The 20,632-nt window shown below is 42.7% G+C and overlaps 3 protein-coding genes across 4 annotated transcripts; 1 reads left to right on the top strand and 2 right to left on the bottom strand.

Moving 5' to 3' along the window:
• Nucleotides 1–1,183: 1,183 nt before the first annotated feature.
• On the bottom strand, nt 1,184–8,311 carry suds3 (SDS3 homolog, SIN3A corepressor complex component). 2 transcript variants are annotated; one of them, XM_028414525.1, is made up of 12 exons: nt 8,092–8,311; nt 6,418–6,487; nt 6,267–6,322; nt 5,638–5,709; nt 4,536–4,555; nt 4,292–4,448; nt 4,028–4,123; nt 3,822–3,883; nt 3,709–3,730; nt 3,256–3,361; nt 2,414–2,498; nt 1,184–1,986 (listed from the first exon to the last, which is right to left on the bottom strand). In XM_028414525.1, exons 1-12 carry the CDS (start codon nt 8,201–8,203, stop codon nt 1,888–1,890), a joined length of 957 nt encoding a protein of 318 aa, XP_028270326.1. In that variant the 5' UTR covers nt 8,204–8,311; the 3' UTR covers nt 1,184–1,887. The 2 variants fall into 2 exon arrangements, with proteins under 2 accessions (XP_028270326.1, XP_028270327.1); XM_028414526.1 differs by lacking the exon at nt 8,092–8,311 and adding an exon at nt 7,302–7,611.
• A 526-nt stretch (nt 8,312–8,837) lies between these two features.
• LOC114441546 (zinc-binding protein A33-like) lies at nt 8,838–11,528 on the bottom strand. Its single transcript, XM_028414524.1, has one exon. It carries the CDS (start codon nt 11,401–11,403, stop codon nt 9,892–9,894), a length of 1,512 nt encoding a protein of 503 aa, XP_028270325.1. The 5' UTR covers nt 11,404–11,528; the 3' UTR covers nt 8,838–9,891.
• Nucleotides 11,529–17,788: 6,260 nt separating this feature from the next.
• LOC114441795 (tripartite motif-containing protein 35-like) lies at nt 17,789–19,431 on the top strand. The gene has a single exon (XM_028414884.1). It carries the CDS (start codon nt 17,834–17,836, stop codon nt 19,295–19,297), a length of 1,464 nt encoding a protein of 487 aa, XP_028270685.1. The 5' UTR covers nt 17,789–17,833; the 3' UTR covers nt 19,298–19,431.
• Nucleotides 19,432–20,632: the final 1,201 nt, after the last annotated feature.

The following is a 20,632-nucleotide window of genomic DNA, read 5'->3' on the forward strand; positions in this document are numbered from 1 at the left end:
CTACAGGAGCTCGTTCAGCAACAGACTCCGACTCCCACGATGCACCACTGAGAGACACAGGAAGTCATTCCTGCCTGTCTCAATCAAACTACTGAACTCTGAACTGTAACAGTCACTCAGACACTGTACATTCATGTCAGGCTCTTTACTATGCAAAGATTTTTATACAATAGTAAATATGTTCTTCTTCTTTAGATACACCTCAGGGATTTAAATGCTACCTAGATATTAGATATTATATATTTCAATTTATCTTTGATTTCTATTGCCTGTAACAAAAAGGAATTTCCCCTTGGGGATAAATAAAGTAATTCTGATTCTGATTCTGAAATTAAGAGATGTTAGGAGAAAACATTCAGGTACATTTGTGTCTCAGCTCCTGTGGTGCCTGTAGATCTGCCTCAGCGTACGTTTGTCGTGCCTCCACCGAACGACAGATACGCAGTGCAATAAAGGCAGCAGACAGGCGTCACATTAACCAGCAGCTCATTTTACACCCTCGCCAGAGACTCGGCAATCACACCTTGACAGCTTCTGGACAACAGCCCTATTCAGATGAGCCTTGCGTTTTGTGCAGCGTGGCAAAAAGCAGTAATTGCCCTCCTTGTCAGGCAGTGTCATTAAGTGAAACACGCCTTCCAGTTAAAGCGATGGGACGCAGGCGAGGGGAAAAAAAAATGGCAGACTGGTCAGAGCCAGCAGGGAGACCTGCGCTGAATGCCAAATAACTCGGCTGTTTACAAAGCAGAGAGATGGCTGTGAGGTGACACTGGCAGGTCGATGTGATGTACAAAAATATCCCCACACAGACGGTTTTAGAAACATGATACACAAACAGTCATTTAAATGCTACATCCGTAAAGACACAGGACAGACGATGATCCAGGGACGCGGTGAATGGTGACCTTGAGACTGACCAGGTGGTTCAGTTCTTTACCACATGTACTTGGCTATTTTCTGCTAAAAACACCCTGTGTGTGCTATTATTATTAAACCATAAACTGTCTTACTTTACCCAGTCACATTTTGAACACCAGCTCTGACTCTGCCGCACCACACTGTCTTGGTGACCTCAGAAATCACTATTTTGACATTGGTATTCAAACTGGGATTGCATCAGATCACCTGTCATTAAAAAAAAAAAAAAAAAAAAAAAGGTTTTTCCAAATTATTAAAAGGCAGAAAACATTTTAATAAAATGGAACAACAGTACAAATAAACAGCAGTGCTCCCCATGCACATACAGTTCAACATATCCAGATCATATGGAGATGATCACATGACAAATCAGAACGCATATTTTCAAAAAACGAAATTAAAGATTTAGGACATTTAAACATGTTATTTATAAACAATAACAGCCCAGCAAGCAGTCTCCATTTCTTGATGACAGTGCAAAAAGGCATATTCTTAAGAAATGGCATGACTCTGTGTAGAAGTAAAGGTGTTCAGGTGGAGGAGTTAACCTGAAGCGGACCTTTCAGTGCTTGCTTTGAGACATGAGACATGACCTGGAAGGGTCAACACGAGGCCATCTGAGAAGAAAATAAGTTAATGATAAATGAGAGTAAGACCGCATGGTGCAACAAAGGATCCTACTGACAGCACGTAGCAAAGATCAGTGGGCTCTTCTTTTGACCGTTGACCGCTTTCACACTTATGCCACACAGTGACAAATAATGCTGGAAAGCCATCGGGTTCACTGTACTGTCGTTTGGTTTCTATTCTTAACTCCTTGGCGATGGAAGACTGTGTGTGTCTGTGTGTGTTTGTGAAGTAAAGAGTAGTGTGTATGAGAATATGAGATCCAAATAAGAGGCCACATGTTAAACGGATGGATGGATAAATGAACAGATGGGGCTGGGTGGGGAGAGGAGGGGCGATGTTTCATGCAGCCGACCGCCGGCGGATGACAAACGCCCCCCTCTGCAGCTGTCCCAGGTAAATCCTCATCTTTGTGCTGTCGCTCGTCTTCCTCACCCAAATCTAGACAACAAAGGCAAAATGTTACAGACTGAAGTATTTTAATACCGTCACACCAGGGCTTACATACGAATTAGAACTAAGGTCCTATAGCTGTCATATTTTACGGCATGTTTTTTTTTTTCAATCTAGTCCACACATCAAATTTGGAAAGCTTGCAGATCAGCCAAATACTCCCTAAATGTTTGTCACATGACTTCACGGAGTCCATCATGGCTTCCTAGTTGCAGTGAGAAGTTTTTAAAGATGTGCAGAAAGAAAACACTGTAATGAGATATCGCACTTTTAAGTGTGAATTTAGAGATAATGCAGTCAAAGGGCGCTCATCTTTTCATATCCATATTTTCTTAAGCACACACATCTGTAACGGGGCAGATGTGAGCCTGCAGAGGAGGACGCCACAGACCTGTGAGCTCAGCATGAACCTCACCTCATTGGTCCCCACTGTGCTGATGACACAGCTAATCTTTGTGTTGTCCTTTGACTCCAGGTAGATTGCCTGGCTCTTGTGGTACCTGTTAGCATAAACACACATATATACGGGATAAATTTAGCTTTCACAGTAAATAATGAAAGATATGCTTAAGTATACACAGGAGAGGGGTTCATGATACGTAATTTCACACAGCTGAATAAACCACAATCCTCCCGAGAAGCAGATAATTGGACTGAAAAGTCAACAACAAAAACTCTTGTTATTTTTTTTAATGGCTCCAAACTGTCAGAGGACAGAACCAAGCCAGGGGAGGAGAGTGACAGTCAATGCATTTGATCATTAAGGCCCCACTGAAGAATAATGACGCATGTGTCTCCCTGTGGCAAGTTGTTCAGTGGTAGAGTCTTATTTAGCTACAAAAAAATGGGACTGTGCCTTAAAAAGCAAAGCTCAGCAGCCAACAGGCCAGGATTCTGGTATCTTTCTAACCCTCTTCCAATGACTTTATCCATGTAGAGCTCAGCTCTACAGAGATGCGCACCAGAGCTTTGTCTGGTCAAGGATTTTTATTTTTGCATCATAATAAAATGCAGCGCTGGTTCTAATGCAGACATATTCTGAGAATAATGGCGTCTGGAGCGCCAGCATGTACTCAGAGGCTCTTTAGTCATATCTGTTCTGTAGCTCTCACACACACACAGCCTGCAGACCAATGCCTTTTCAAATTCAAACCCAGGGCAACGTGGCCATCTAGTGGTGATACACGCTGTAGTCAGCCTGTATAAGAAATGGTACCATCTGAGAGAGGCATAATAATGATAAAACAGGAAATTCACCATCTTTTGTCATAGTAAAGTTTCCCCTCCTCGATCCGGGCTTCATAACGCTGGGAGGGGTTCTCCATGGGAGCAGAGGGGACGTGCTCTGGAGACGAGGGAGACACTGAAGACAGAAAAAGATGTGATTAGGTTAGGTTGTGGCTTTAAAAACACAAAAAACTAGGCTAACGTTAAGCTAATGTCGCACTGAGGAGGCAGATGTTTTACAACAAAGCAGGCGTGGAGTAAACTGCACAGCTAAAAATGTCACCCCGAAGTAGAACTCCACTCTCAGATTACTAGTCAGACTGTAAACATTGACCTCATATGCCCTCACTCCATGGATCTAAATGTAGACAGACTGACTTTTACTACAGCATACGCAGACTCTCTGTAGTCTGTTTGCTAAAAGACAAACCAGGACTCAGTGTTCACAATGAAATAAACTACATACGATGAGCGTGGACATACCTGGTCGTTTCGGCGACTTGAGCTGTGAAGAAAAGGCGTGAAACTGTTAGAACAATTTAGAAAGACATGAAAAAGAGACGGTCAATGTTATGAAGACACAGAGAGGCGCCCACCTTATTAAGTGTTCTAAGATCTTCCATTATCTGCTCATCTGTTAATAAATAATTTAGCTGAGGTATGGAGAGTCAAGGAGTCATTTTTACACAGGAAATAAAAGCGAACAAAACAAATCCTCTCTAAAAAGTATACATTTAACATGTGAATTTAAATTGGCTGCTATTTTACAGCCAATCAGAATGCAGGGTTATGAGAAGGATATCTGGTGCAGGTTTCCTTCGTTTGTCTGGTATGGGGACTGGATCATTGGGCCGTCTCCTCAGCTTCCGAGTCATAATAGGTTTTACCTCCATTGAATCTACAGATGACATAAAGACAGAGAGTTTACAATCCAACAACATCCCATACGAGCCGTTTAAAAAGGCAGACAGCTGCATGAAGTCTTACTTCAAATCATTTTTACACCATTTGTCTCTTTATCTGCTGACTAAGCTCCTCATTAATTATTCTGTCCTGGTTCTCTTACCACCTGTCAGCTCCATCGTTAATTTCTCATTCTCAATCATCTTCTTTTTCTCCTCCAGCTCAGCGATGAGGTTTTCTTTCAGTTCAACCTTTTTATCGTCAAACTCCTTCACCGCTGCCTTCTTCTCCTTGATGTAGTTCCGCTCCACCTGCTCCGTCTGCAGAAGGGACAGAGAGGATAGTAAAATAATACCTAAAAAGTTTTATGTAAATAATACAATTAGAGATATTTAACTGTTGCTTACCTCCAGCTGGAGAAAAAGATCTGTAATGGGAAAATAAAATAGAAACTTCAGTTCACGTTTTAATTTATCTCTTTAAACGATCAGCTTTTACTGTGGAAAAAAACTGAGTAAATAAAATTCCAGCCAAGAAAAAGTTGATCCCCAACAAAACTAGTGACAGAGGCAACAAAAATAAAGTGTCCAATATGACTAAAACAGTGAAACGGTGACAGATGGACAGAACGGGAGCAGAGAGAAAAAAGAAGAAGACATCTGACTCATGATCCAATGTACTGGAATCCTCTTATTGTTGGTTTACTTAAAGGTAGGGTAGGATGTTTTGAAAACTCAGTGAGAGTCAGCCAGATTTGGAAAGTAAACACACGCCCCTTTTTCTCGGAGCTCACCCCGAAGCCACGCCTCCCAGTCACATGGACGCGCATTACCTGAAGACGAGCTGCGGTCTGTGACTTCGGCCATCATGCACGTACCTCTCTGGTGCGCGCAGAGCAGGAAGAGAGTGACAACCAGCCAATACTACGCGCAGGGTCCACCCGGAGGATTGGCTGATGTTTTTAGCGTTTTATAGCTTCCACAGATGATTCAGATTCTTTGTTTTAATGCGAAACTGACAAACTAATTGGTTGCTATCGGATTGTAAAGAGAAGTTACACTAATTTAACAAAAAGTGCATCAGAATAAAATCTCCTACCCTACCTTTAAGCAATGAGATTAATAAAGTATTTCTGATCTCAGCCCGCTTCTCTCCACTCCACCTGCCCATCTGTCCTCTATCAAAAGTAAGTGTTCATTTTTAAAGTGTCCTTGAACGCCCTGCCTATAAATAAAATGCATTATTATTATTACTATATGTTTATCTGAATAGACAATGTAGGTTTCCATTATTCTTTAAGTCACTTTACTGTGAACACTGTAATTTCACGGCTGTGAAACATTCACACTTCTTTGTTTTCCCTTTCCCCGGTTCTCACCTATTGTTTTTACAGCGCTGCTGTTACTGTCAATGCTCTCACCTTCTTAAACACGCCAAACTAAAGCAGATCACACTACAGAGTTAGAATAATATACTGCCAACATGTTTGGTGTGAATGTATGTCCTTGCCTGCATTTCGAAGTCTCTCTTTATACTGCTGGTCCAGCTTTTTCATCCTCTTCTGATACTCCTGCAGCGTACCTGTAAAGACGAAAGTGTGACTTGAAATGTGTGTGTCTGGTGAAGGTGTTAAGTCTCCAAAACAAGGTGTCATCGTCATCACCAGTGCTACTTCAACAGACATTTTTAGACTTCACCTTCAACTCCCACCCACAGTCTAGACCAGATTACACTGATATTGCACCAACGCTTGGGTTTACAAAATACAACTTATCACCCTGCAATTTTCACACTCAACAGTCTGAGCAGTAAGGGCCTTGTGGGACAGCTGGTGGTGCATTCAGTGCATTCAAACAGCACAGTCACAGGTCAGAAACAGTCTCTATACAGTCTTGACTATTTAACATAAAGCATTCACAACAGAGAGCTGTTTATCATCATCTGTTCCTCAGCTGATTTCTCTTTTAAGTCAGTAACAATGGCAGCACTTTTACCCTTCTTCCTATCTGGGGTGATGATGTCATTCTTAAACACCGGCTTCCATGAGTAACAGGGAAGGATTTGGCTGTGCCGCACACAAATCCCTCTAGATAAAGTGAACTACTCATTCATATTTGGAGAAAATCTTAGGAGATTACCTTCTTGTAATTGCTGCAGCTGTCTTTTCAGAGAGGCCAGTTTGTCCTGGTACATTCTGCAATGAAATAAAGCAGAGCTGATGATCTCACGGTCCCTTTACGAAGTGCAATATTAGGACATTCAAAAGCTTAACGCATTGTTGGCACTTACTGCTCTTTGATTTCAACATAGTCATCCTCGTCATGCTTGGCAAGGTCTGTTTCACTGGCATCCTCAGTGTCTGGAACAGGATAGGACAGGTAAAGGAAGTGACATCAGCAGACAGCTTTTAAACTAAATGTTGAAACTGATCATATCGCTGCCTTGTTCAGATTTTCTAAAACAACCTTGATGCATTCCACTCCACAGACAGACAGACACACACACACACACACAGCAGATCAGGTGACGTGCGTGGCACTGGTAAGGTAATGGTGAACACCCTGCTTGGGAATGCCCTCCGGGTGGTGTGGGGAAACCAGAGGGGCGATCCACGTTTGCCACGATTTACATAATCTCGGACTGACATCAGGAAAAAAAGTTAATCTAGACAAATCCAAGGTGGGTATGTTTTGATATCTGGGAATAATGATCAATCCAAATGACATTAACATGCCGAATGACAAGCATTTGCCGCATGGTCTGATTTAACCAGCCCGGTGCGCCTGGCTAACTTGGTGCTGGTGTCAACCCCGATGGCAACTCTCTCTCTCTCGGGACGAAGCTAACATGTTTGACCGCAACCGGTGCCGTGCAGAAAACTCGGATATCAACTTTACCGGCTGATCAAGGTCAGGCTACTTTATCTTTAAAAACACCCAAGACGAGCAAAGAGCAAGGCCCAGTCGGGTTAAGCTGACACAGCAGCTTTCATTTTCGGTTAGCATTTATATGTTAGCTTAAGTTAGCTTCGTCTGCTCTTTTTTTAAAGAGTAACCCGATCGTTCATCGCGGTAGTTAGGCATATCAGATCCGTAAAAAAAAAAATATCCAGAGGAGCGAAAAACGAGTCCGGTTATTCGCTTGGGTAATCAACGCAAATGGAACTAACTAACCTTGTAGTGTTGTCATCGCCTCGATCTCTTCTTCTCTTTCTGTCTCTTTCACCGCAATCCGTCCCGTCTCACTGAATAGTGTGAAAAGGGCAGTGCAGTGGACACAGCACAGCACGCAGGGATTCGCCTGCCTGCCGACCTGTCAGTGCTAGCAGCTAACGTTACGTAGCTCCTCGGCTAATTAGCGTCGTTTGCTACATTTGGAGTTTCCTTTATTAAAGCTGTATATAGCCGGTGTGGTCATAAACACGTAAACGCTAAACTTAACTGCGTTTGCTGTTCTTACTAAGGGAACAGTGATTTATTACAGCGTAAAGACTTTAGAGACAATTTCCTCACTTTACGGTAGAATTGGAAAGCTAGCACGTTAGCATGTAAACAAACACGAGTCTGTTTGTGAGGTGATCGCTTAAGCATCGGAAACGTTCGCCAGCGTCAAATGTGGGTCTGACTCTCATCATCAGATTCTGAATCGTTTATTTAATTGGGCAAAGTCCTGGCTGGCGGTAGTTTTGTGGCTATTTTAATGTAACTCTCAAGCTAACTACGTGTGACTGAAAGCTTGCATTCAATTAGCCTCTAGCTTTACAACTTATTGTAATTTATTTGAACTTAAAACACCATAAAACCAATCATCGCACCATATCTTTTAAAACGGCGTCCATAAATTTATTTATATGCTACATAAATAAATCGCTATTTACACGCACTCCCCGCGCGTTTCCGTTTTCTTTCCAATAAGTAGACCGAGCCCGACATGGAGCTTTCGATGGGATCGTTTAACGTTTACCTTCTTCCGAATCTCTCCCCCTAAAACTTCGATCATCGTCGTCATCCACGCTATCAAGTTCTTCCTCGTCGTTGTAGTAATCCACCATGGGCGATAACAAAGTCGAAGCCATTTGTTCGATTGGAAAAACGTAAACAAACACAGAATAAACAATCGATTTGTGTTTTGCAGCCTGCTTAGAACAGCGCCTACAACTGGCAGGACCTCTGATTATGAAGCTGCCTGATCACATGCCTGTAGAGAATGTCTATAATATTAAAGGTCTATATATATTTAATCTATTTAATTAATTTGTTTATCATTAAAAACATGTTGAACAATTAACACCAATAAATATCCATCACATTATGTATATACAAAATGAACAATGCGGTAGAAATAAACAGGCATATTTCCGAACAGCAGAAGTTGTGTTCGCTCCGCTTTGGCTCCATTGTTGGCCCCTCAATACATTCAGTTTTACTACACTAACCAGTGGATATGCATGGTCGAGCACAGAACAATGGAAGTTTAATATTGCCACTTTTCACTTCACTGACAAATTTTAGATTAGTAATGAGCAGAGCATTCCTTAAGTTATTCAGCATTTTATTTGTTTGTTTGTTTGATCAGCATTGTTGTGATATAAATAAAAAGATAGAATGTCTTCAAAAAACAATCAATGAGTCCAGTTGCCTCTAAAATATTGGAGAAGTTTCTCAGTGAAAGTGTCTCTGTGAGTAGAGATGTGAGCCACGTCTTCAGAGTTAAAGAAGCACACATGTTTTTTATTGTTGATGTACTGTCTCTGTTTGGTCATTGGCTTCATTAAATACAGTAAAGTGTTCTGGCTGTGGTCACATTTTGATGATTTGATTTTTTTTTTCCCAAAGAGCCAAACACACAAAGCAGGAACTGTGAAGACTTGTTGCTCTTCATCACCCAGTGCAGCCAGCAGTGATGTGTAAATGTGTCAGAAAGCAGAGATGTGATGCTGAGCGTTCATAATGATCAGACTGTGAACAAACCTCTGTCTCCATCTTGTGTTCACAGGAAGAAACAAATGTTCACACACACACACACACTAAATACACACTAAATACACACTGCACAGAGTGGAGGACAGGATCCAGATGCTTTGTCCCTCAAACAGTGAATAAAGTTGGATTGAAAATAAAACCTTCATTGTTGCCTTTTTGTGAATGTTTTGACATTTTCCACACCTTCCATGATCTGTGTCAGCATCACACTGTGCTGCTGTTGTGTTCAAATAAGCAAATATTCAGAGAAAGAAGACTTCAGACATCTGTGCAGCTCTGTGTTACAAACTCACTGACCTCAGTGCTCAGTGCTCCTCTCCTCGGGCGGTCTCTAGAAGAGTTCACTGTTTACTGATAATAGTCTGTTTGAGCGAATCAGGGGAGATGGGGAAGTGTAACATTTTACCCATTTCTGGATCTGTTTGTTTCTTTGAGTCAGAGACGAAAGTGTCAGTGACTCCTCAGAACAAACTCCTCATCTCGTCCTTTTTATTCTTCATGTGTTTTTGGCTGCTCAGTCTTCATCAGTGTGTTTCCAGGAGGAAGCAGCTTTTTATAGATGTTCATATTATGACAAGTGTCCATGAAACCATTTCACACAGTACTGACACTTAGATCAAATGTTTCAGTGACAAAGAACAACAAATCAATTCTGCCGTGCAACAAAATAAAACAAAAACAAATTAAAACATGCTCAAAAGAAGAATCACAGTCTTAAAAACTAAATGATACAAAATACAACAAAACCAAGAATGGAGCTTTGATTGTAAAGATTAAAACATCAAGTAAATAAACCTGATATCCTTTTGGAAAGATATAAAGTGTAAGAATTATGAGAATTATCCCACATCTCTGAGTATTTCAGAGAAACCTCAGACTGACACACTTTGATATCAGTGGTTTTCCCTACACTGAAAAATGGGAGGAGTTGCTCAGTGAAAGTGTCTCTGTGAGTGTAGATGTGAGTCATGTCTTCAGAGTTGTAGAAAGACACCTCCCCCCTGTCATAGTCCAGCTGGACTCTGATCCTCTGGAGACTCTTCTGAACTGTGAGAGTCTTACCAGCACCATCAGTGTATTTTCCTCTGTGATGCACCAAACACCAGATTCCATATTTTGGTGAAACAAATCTTTCACCTTTTCTATCAACTGACTCTTTAGCTAAACCCACGATCCAGTCAGGATGATCTCTCACCTCCACCTCCCAGCTGTGTTTCCCTGAGCTGAAGCCCTCAGAGCCTAAAACATCAATATATTTATTGTTTCTCTCTGGATTATCAGGAAGTTTCTGCTCTGTGTCTCCACGTCTCACACTGGTCAGATCATCAGACAGATAGAGCTTTCTGTGTGCAGTGTTTGGGTCCAGAATGACAGGACTGAAGTGGACCTTGTCCTTCATCTTCTCCCAGACTCTGAAGGACAGGTTGCCCAGGTGTTTGGCCACATCTATCAGTGCTCCTGAGACCAGCTGTGGATCTGACAGTGAGCTCTGGGCTCTGGCTCTGCTCTGAGTGTCTTTATAACTGCTGAGGAATGACACCTGCTGTTTCTGCAGCTCTTCTTCAACAGCAGAGATGCTGTCTGACAGAGAGGACATCTGCTGCTGAATCCTCTTCATCTCTCTGCTCAGAGTCTTCGTCTTCTGCTCCTCTTCCTCCCTCAGAGCTGCCAGTCGGGACTCCTCTTCCTCTTTCAGGAACTGGTGGAGCTTGTTGAACTCTGCTCTGATCTGCGTCTCTGTGGACAACAGCTGCTTCTTGACGTGTTGAGACATTTCATTGTATGTGTCCTCCACTTGTTTGTATTTGTCCCTCTTGTCCTGCAGAGACTTTAAGTCAGATCTCAGCTGCTCCTTCAGGTCTCTGACTGCTTGTTCTACAGGAACCACTTTGTGAGTCTGGTGCAGAGAAAACTCACAGACAGGACACACAGCTCTCTGCTCGTCCTCACAGAACCAGTAAGGTACCTCTGGGTGTTTATCACAGACCTCCTCCTCCTTCTTCTCTTCCTGCTTTACTTTCTTCCCTTTTTTTGTCTCCATCTCTGAGCTGTTACACTTCCTCTTAGCAACAGAGTCAACCAACTCTCTCAGAGAAAGGTTAATAGATGGATCTTCCTTTGAGGATCTTTTTTTACAGATAGGACAGTTTTTGTTTTTAGTTTCTTCCCAGAATTTCTGCAGGCAGCTTGAACAGAAGCTGTGGCTGCAGCTCATAGTCACAGTATCTCTGAAAGTCTCTGAACAAATATGGCAGCTCAGGTAGTTTTCAACAAAAACAAGCTTCTTGGCCATTTTCTCTATTTTTAGATGTTTTAAAAACAGACTCACCACAAATAAAGTCTCTGTTTAGCGTGTTGTTCTGTTCAGATCTCGGGCTTCACTACAGCACCGTGTCCTCTCTGATCCTTTAAGTTTCGTTTCCTTGTTTGTTGAGTGGAGCTGATTGGCACAAAACTGCCCTCATAAAACTTCACCACTAGATGGGGCTGTTTGTGAGAGCTTCATGTGAAATAATGCTGACTGCAGCGCTCTCAGAGATTTTTGTGTAAAACCGTACTTTAAAAATCCTCAGCCTGCAATGTCATCCTGAATTTATCCGTATCAGGAACCAGAAAATAAAGGTCTTCTTGTAGGCAGCTCTGTGCAGTGAGGCTCTCAGTGGCTGCAGATTTGGCCATTATTTGTTGCATGGAAAGAGCACAAACAGTCATACACACCAACAAGTCACAAAGATACACACAGTGACACTGAAAACACATGAAGGTGCTCAGGCTCCCCTGCCTCTCCATCTTCCACCAAATGTAGCCTCCTCTTCATCCATCTGAGTGCACTGAATCCACTGAAGATGTTTCTGATTGGATCATCTCTTACTCCAAGCCTCCTCCAAAGCCCCATGCACCTTTCCCAAATGAAATCCTGAAGTGTCTCAAGGGAATCCACACCTGGGCTCTCCAGATCCAGATCTCACTCAAGCCTCTCTCTCTCCACTTGCATCCTTCAGCCCACCATGACCTCCTTACAGTCTTAAAGAATTTCGAGGACTACCTACTATGTTCCTGTGAGCATGGTCGTAGCCTCCTCCACCTCCTCCTCCACCTCCAAACTCCTTCTCACCAGCTGAAGCATAACCAGGGTAAGCATTGGTCTGTTTTTGCCACATAAATCTGTCTCCAGATGCTTTGAAATCTAAATCATGTCTGTTCCTGACAGGGTCGTCTCTCCAGTGAAGCCTCCTCCAAACCTCCCTCCACATGATAGTGCAGCAGCTGCTTCATGCGCCACACTGTCCTGCAGGAGGCACCAAAGAAGGCCCTGCAGTTTTTTTTCTTTTATTTAAATATGTGTTCTTTGATTAGTTAAGAAAATAAACATTATAAATAAAATATTGTTGTATTGCACAGTTTTTCTTTATGGATGTAATTCTTATGGTGAGGAAGTGACAAACGTACTGAATAGTTCAATGGATGTTCAATGGTCTTAATAATACACTAACCACTTCTGTTTGGTGAAACTTGGGTGAAAGACAAACTCTGCCCTGAATCTTTAGAGTCCTGATCACCCAACATCTTCCTGGGGTCAGAGGTCAGGACTGCATCAAACCATCTCTGGAAGAAATCTAAGATAAGATAAGATAAGATAAAACTTTATTAATCCTGAAGGAAATTCTTGTGCCAGAGGTATCAAGTTACATTAAATGCAGTTAAGTACAGAGTAAGAGTGCAAATAGAGTCCAAATAAGCGTACAGTACGCAGTATGAGCACAATATATGATACATGGATACAAATATGGAGATATAATGTGCTAAGTAAACATAAATATAGACCAGTGGAGGGAATGACAGTGATGCCTGACATGATTATCTAGCTCTTCTCCCTACAGAAAGGGGAGGAGTTATACAGTCTGATGGCCACGGGCAGGAAGGACCTCCTGTGGCTTTCTGTGCTGCTCCTCGGTAGTCTCAGTCTACCGCTGAATGTGCTCCTGTAGGACAGCAGTGTGTCGTGCAGGGGGTGAGACGTGTTGTTACGAATACTGAGGAGTTTCCTCATATATCCTCCTCTCCGTCACCTCCACCACAGACTCCAGCTCCTCTCCCAGTACCGAGCCAGCCTTCCTAATGAGCTTGTTGAGTCTGTTGGTGTCGGCCGTCTTCATCCTGCTGCCCCAGAACACTACAGTGTAAAAGATGACCCTGGAGACCACCGAGTGGTAAAACATCTGCAGCATGGTCTGGCAGACGTTAAAGGACCTGAGTCTCCTTAAGAGATACAGGTGACTCTGTCCCTTCTTGTATATTGCCTCTGCGTTTGTGGACCAGTCCAGTTTGTGGTCAATGTGGACACCCAATCTGCACATTGTTGTCCTTAAATGAGTCACTGGTCTTTAACATGTAGATGCTAATTATATGTACTGGTTGGACCCATTTTGTCCAGCAGCTTTCCCCATCAGTGAAACACACTCGACTCTTGTCAGATCAGGAAATGTTCTAGAAGCTCTCAGTGAGACGTCTCTGTTTTGGTCATTTGTCTCATTGCATACAGTGTGTGTTCAGGTGTTCAGGCTGCAGAAACAGAAGAACAAACTGTGAAGACTTGCTGCTCTTCATCACCCTGTGCACCCAGCAGTGATGTATAAAGGTGTCAGAAAGCAGAGATGTGATGCTGAGCGTTCAGAATGATCAGACTGTGAACAAACCTCTGTCTCCATCTTGTGGTGTTCACAGGAAGAAACAAACGTCCACACACACTGAATGCACACTGCACAGAGTGGAGGACAGGATCCAGATCCAAACCTTCATGCTCTGTGTCAGCATCACACAGTCCTGCTGTTGTGTTGAAAAAAAGAATTCTGAGAAAGAAGACTTCAGACATCTGTGCAGCTCTGTGCTACAAACTCACTGACCTCAGGCAGTCTCTAGAAGACTTCACTGCTAACTGCTAATAGTCTTTTTGAGCAAATCATCCAGGGGAGTTGGAAAAGTTTAACATTTTACCCATTTCTGGAGCTGTTTGTAATGTAGAGACGACACCCTGATGAGCAGTGTGTCAGTGACTCCTCAGAACAAACTCCTCATCTCGTCCTTTTTATTCTTCATGTGTTTTTGGCTGCTCAGTCTTCATCAGTGTGTTTCCAGGAGGAAACAGCTTTTTATAGATGTTCATATTATGACAACAAGTGTCCATGAAACCATTTCACACAGTCCTGACAGTTAGATCAAATGTTTCAGTGACCACGAACAACAAATCAATTCTGCTGAGCAACAAAATAAAACAAAAACAAATTAAAACATGCTCAAAAGAAGAATCACAGTCTTAAAAACTAAATGATACAAAATACAACAAAACAATGGAGGTTTGATTGTAAAGATTAAAACATCAAGTAAATAAACCTGATATCCTTTTGGAAAGATTTAAAGTGTAAGAATTATGAGAATTATCCCACATCTCTGAGTATTTCAGAGAAACCTCAGACGGACACACTTTGATATCAGTGGTTTTCCCTACACTGAAAAATGGGAGGAGTTGCTCAGTGAAAGTGTCTCTGTGAGTGTAGATGTGAGTCATGTCTTCAGAGTTGTAGAAGGACACCTCCCCCCTGTCATAGTCCAGCTGGACTCTGATCCTCTGGAGACTCTTCTGAACTGTGACAGTCTTACCAGCACCATCAGTGTATTTTCCACTGTGATGCACCAAACACCAGATTCCATATTTTGGTGAAAAAAATCTTTCACCTTTTCTATCAACTGACTCTTTAGCTAAACCCACATTCCAGTCAGGATGATCTCCCACCTCCACCTCCCAGCTGTGTTTCCCTGAGCTGAAGCCCTCAGAGCCTAAAACATCAATATATTTATTGTTTCTCTCTGGATTAGCAGTGTTTGGGTCCAGAATGACAGGACTGAAGTGGACCTTGTCCTTCATCTTCTCCCAGACTCTGAAGGACAGGTTGCCCAGGTGTTTGGCCACATCTATCAGTGCTCCTGAGACCAGCTGTGGATCTGACAGTGAGCTCTGGGCTCTGGCTCTGCTCTGAGTGTCTTTATAACTGCTGAGGAATGACACCTGCTGTTTCTGCAGCTCTTCTTCAACAGCAGAGATGCTGTCTGACAGAGAGGACATCTGCTGCTGAATCCTCTTCATCTCTCTGCTCAGAGTCTTCATCTTCTGCTCCTCTTCCTCCCTCAGAGCTGCCAGTCTGGACTCCTCTTCCTCTTTCAGGAACTGGTGGAGCTTGTTGAACTCTGCTCTGATCTGCGTCTCTGTGGACAACAGCTGCTTCTTGACGTGTTGAGACATTTCATTGTATGTGTCCTCCACTTGTTTGTATTTGTCCCTCTTGTCCTGCAGAGACTTTAAGTCAGATCTCAGCTGCTCCTTCAGGTCTCTGACTGCTTGTTCTACAGGAACCACTTTGTGAGCCTGGTGCAGAGAAAACTCACAGACGGTACACACAGCTCTCTGCTCGTCCTCACAGAACAGTCTAGGCTCTTCTTGGTGTTTATCACAGACCACCCCCTCCTTTGCTTTTTTTACTTCCTCAGATAATTCAGATTTATTCTTACCAGAAAACGATTCAGCCAGTTCGTTCAGTGCAAAGTTTAACCCAATATCTTCCTTTGATGATCTTCTTTTACAGATGGGACAGTTTTTGTTTTCAGTTTCTTCCCAGAATTTCTGCAGGCAGCTTGAACAGAAGCTGTGGCTGTAGCTCAGACTCACAGGATCTTTGGAAGTCTCTGAACAAACATGGCAGCTCAGAAAACTTTCAAGAAGTGTGTCTTTTTCTGCCATATTTGTTTTTAAATCGTTCTTTAGTAAAAGACTCACCAAAGTCAATAATCCTCGGTTTACTTCTACAATCTGTGGCAGCCGTCTTCAGCAATGTTCAGAGTTTGCTTTCAGATTCTTCCATTTTTTTCATTGGTTAATTATGGTGAAAACATCCTGCTATCAGCTTTTATTATTGTTGGACTGAACAGATCTGAAACCTTTGAAATCACTGACCTTCAGTCACACAGTCAGTTTTATTGTTCGACTCACAAATGTGCTCATATAATCATTGAGATGGAGAAACTATCAGAAAGATGATGGGAAAACTGGTGAATATGAAACTGTACATATTTTCCAGGAACAACCTTATTTCAAATATGAGCTGATTCTGAGTCTTATGTTTGATAATAGGTCTCACTTTGCATTAGACCTTGGACTCCACTGACAGTCCAACAATTGGTGCTACCAAGGAAACTCTCATGTCACAGCACTGCTCATTGAGGACGTGACACAGTTAACATGTTGATGAAGATTCTCAGTCCAGGTCATCATATGTAGAGAAGATTGAAGCAAGGCGTCTGGACTTGTAGAGTTTTCTTGAAGAAGTTTCGCTGCTCATCCAAGCAGCTTCATCAGTTCTAACTGTTTGGTGGGGAAACATGGTTTATATGTGGTTGCAGACCTCAGTTGGGTGGGTCTGGGTAAAACTTAAAAACAATAGCACTAAATGTTTCCATAGATACCTGTGATGATCTGGCTGACTGGGCCAGGTGTGCCTAACGACTGGCTAACGAAACTGCCGGAGCTGGACTGTGAGTATGTGCAAACTTCCTGGGAATGGATGGAATCACTGCATTGTTTGTGGTAGAAAGATGATGTCTGAGGCCACCACCTCTGTTAAGCAAAGGTTCTTCCAGCTTAACATAGATGGCTTCCTTGACTCCTCTTTTAAACCACCTTTCCTCTCTGTCTAGGATGTGGACATTGTTGTCCTCAAAGGAGTGTCCTGTCTCTTTGGGGTGGAGGTGAACAGCTGAGTCTTGTCCTGAGGAGGTGGCTCTCCTGTGCTGAGCCATTCTTCTGTGGAGTAATTGTTTAGTTTTATGTTCTGACCTAAAATGTAATATTTATTCTTAAACTGTAATTTTTTTGACTGTTGATTTTCAGCTCTGCTCTGTTAAAAGTTGACAGTAGCATAGCCATAAGCAAAGGCAGGCCCCTTTCACTTTATGTATCAAACCATGTTTCCCCACTCAGCGACGCACACCCACTGAAAAGCAGACCCTGGTGATTGGAGCCAGTTCTGTTAATTGATTTGTGGCGACATCGACCTTTGACATGGACGTTGACTCTGACAGTCTTAAGACAGCCTTTAACTCACTTTTAGACTTAAACTTAAACTTAAGTTGTAATCACACCCTTCATCTTATTCTCACCTATGGCCTAGAAATGGAGCACTTGCTAGTTTTCCCTCAGAACCCTCTCCTATGTGACCACTCCTTAATAACATTTGAATGTACCCTTTCTGATTTTACATGCAAAAAAGCACTACTACAGCAGATTTCTATCTAATTATACTCTAACCAAATTTAGGGAAACAATCCCTTCACTACTCCCTATAGCGCTGTGTATCAGTAAAACAGAAGGTAGTGACCTAAAATTTGCTCCTACAGAGACAAGACTGTCTTATTCTCAACAACAATGCAGCCACATTACAAACAGTTCTAGAGAGTGTTCAGAGACTGTGAACTTGTCTCCTTTTTTCACATTCAGCTCACACAGAAATGCAACAACTACTATGGACTTCATCCAATGGCAGTTTCATGCAAATGAGCTCCACCCATCACATGAGGAAACAAAACCAGAAGGTTTGAACTGATCAGAACTGAAACAGTGAAACCGTGAAGAAGGATCTGAAGCTGTATTCTAATACATCTGGAAAGCAGCAGAAATGGCAGAGAGGTTGATTATAAGTTTCCTGAGCTGCCATGTGTGTTCGGAGACTTTTAGGGATCCTGTGACTCTGAGCTGCAGCCACAACTTCTGTTTAAACTGCCTGCAGAAATTCTGGGAACAAACTAAAAACGAAATCTGTCCCATCTGTAAAAAAAGAGCATCAAAGGAAGATCCATCTATTAACCTTTCTCTGAAAGAGCTGTCTGACTCCTTTGCTCAGAGGAAGAGAAGAAGTTCAGGTCAGACGGAGAAGAAAAGAAGGAAGAAAGTGAAGCCAGAAGTGAGGAAGAAGACGGAAGACGTGGTATGTAGAACTCATCAAGCAGTACCTTACTGGTTCTGTGAGGACGAGCAGAGAGCTGTGTGTCCTGTCTGTGAGTTTTCTCTGCACCAGACTCACAAAGTGGTTCCTGTAGAACAAGCAGTCAGAGACCTGAAGGAGCAGCTGAGATCTGACTTAAAGTCTCTGCAGGACAAGAGGGACAAATACAAACAAGTGGAGGACACATACAATGAAATGTCTCAACACGTCAAGAAGCAGCTGTTGTCCACAGAGACGCAGATCAGAGCAGAGTTCAACAAGCTCCACCAGTTCCTGAAAGAGGAAGAGGAGTCCAGACTGGCAGCTCTGAGGGAGGAAGAGGAGCAGAAGATGAAGACTATGAGCAGAGAGATGAAGAGGATTCAGCAGCAGATGTCCTCTCTGTCAGACAGCATCTCTGCTGTTGAAGAAGAGCTGCAGAAACAGCAGGTGTCATTCCTCAGCAGTTATAAAGACACTCAGAGCAGAGCCAGAGCCCAGAGCTCACTGTCAGATCCACAGCTGGTCTCAGGAGCACTGATAGATGTGGCCAAACACCTGGGCAACCTGTCCTTCAGAGTCTGGGAGAAGATGAAGGACAAGGTCCACTTCAGTCCTGTCATTCTGGACCCAAACACTGCTAACCGATGGCTCTATCTGTCTGATGATCTGACCAGTGTGAGACGTGAAGACACATGGCAGAAACTTCTTGATAATCCAGAGAGACACACTGAATATGCTAATGTTTTAGGCTCTGAGGGCTTCAGCTCAGGGAAACACAGCTGGGAGGTGGAGGTGGGAGATCATCCTGACTGGATTGTGGGTTTAGCTAAAGAGTCAGCTGACAAGTACGCAAAGTTTGTTTCACCAAAATATGGAATCTGGTGTTTATGGCACAGAGATGGAAAATACACTAATGGTGATGATAAGACTTTCACAGTTCAGAAGAGTCTCCAGAGGATCAGAGTCCAGCTGGACTATGACAGGGGGGAGGTGTCCTTCTACAACTCTAAAGACATGACTCACATCTGCACTCACAGAGACACTTTCACTAAGAAACTCCTCCCATTTTTTAACATTGGACCGTCTGCTGGTTCAACAACCACTGATATCAAAGTGTGTCAGTCTGAGGTTTCTCTGAGATGTTCAGAGATGTGATGATAAATTCACCTTTTTACCCTCTGAGCTCCTCATCATCAGTCTTTACAAACAAATCTTCATTCTGAATCTTCTTTCTTTGTTTCTTTGTTCCTTCTTGTGCTTCCTGTGTTATTTTGGTAATCTGTGTCTCATCACCCACACCAGGTGTATTTATTTAGTCCATGTGTTCTGTTTTGAGATGATCCTCTTCTTAACAGTTAACAAAGAGAAGATGAGGATTTAAAGTGATTCAGCCTTTTACAAATCAAAGCTGCTCATATTAGTCAGACGGTGATGTAAAGCCGACCAGGTGACTGATACAGGGATGGATAAGTGTCAACACAGAGGGCGGCGGTGCAGCCTGTACAGACAGTGTGTGAATCTGTTGTTAATCTGCACATTGGTATGAAAACATTAAACTGTTTGACTGTAGCAAGGCTCCTTCATTTGAAATGATTCACAGAAAAACAATAAACAGATATCCAAATGAAATTCAAACCATGTAGTTTCTTTTTCATCATATACCAGCACCACACAGAACAGCGCCCCCCTGAGAGGCACCAAAGTATTAACCCGTCAGGTGTGAGAGGCCCAGAGTCTGGATTTCTATGTGACCAATACATGAACATGTTGGTTTTTGGATTTTGGTTTGCAGGATATTACAGTCTGACTGGAAACACGAGGTTGGTGTGTGTATGTCGCCATCTGCTGGTGGCCAGCTGCACGTACCAGAACCAGACAAAGTGCAGGATCTTATTTATGCAATCCTCTTCTTCTACTTTCAGCTGTTCCCATCAGGGGTTGCCACAGTGAATCATCTGTTTCCACATAAATCTATCCTCAGCATCCTCTTCTCTTACACACACTAACTTCAGGTCTCTCTTTTGGCTAAGCTGTGTTTTCCTTTACACTGTGTTCTGTGTGTGGCCCAAAAGTGGTCCATATGACATGTTTGGTTCGTTTTTTTTATTCTAGTGGATGTAGATCACTCGAGTGTTGTCATTACACGCCATTTGTGGGCCAGGTAAAACTGCTGAAGTGAGCCAGATTGGGGCCACACCAATTTTGCTGTCTGGGCTATGTCCCTCCACCTGCCAGTGAGCTCCAAACACACCATCCTCCCTCAGGGTGTAAACGTAACATCACTCATTGTCCTTCAGAAAATAAATGGATGGTTAGCTTCACACCAAAGTGTGCATTAGAGTACAAGATAAACTCAAAGAGAGAAGCAGGAATGAGCTAAAAGTCAGAACTCTGTTAGCATTTTAGCACGTTGGCTTCCTTTACCTAATATCTGTGGTGTTTAATGTGTGAAATCAGGTCTGTGATTAACACAAAGTCATGAGACATTTG

The sequence above is a fragment of the Parambassis ranga genome, chromosome 9, assembly GCF_900634625.1.
Source record: "Parambassis ranga chromosome 9, fParRan2.1, whole genome shotgun sequence".
Classification (NCBI taxonomy): domain Eukaryota; kingdom Metazoa; phylum Chordata; class Actinopteri; family Ambassidae; genus Parambassis; species Parambassis ranga.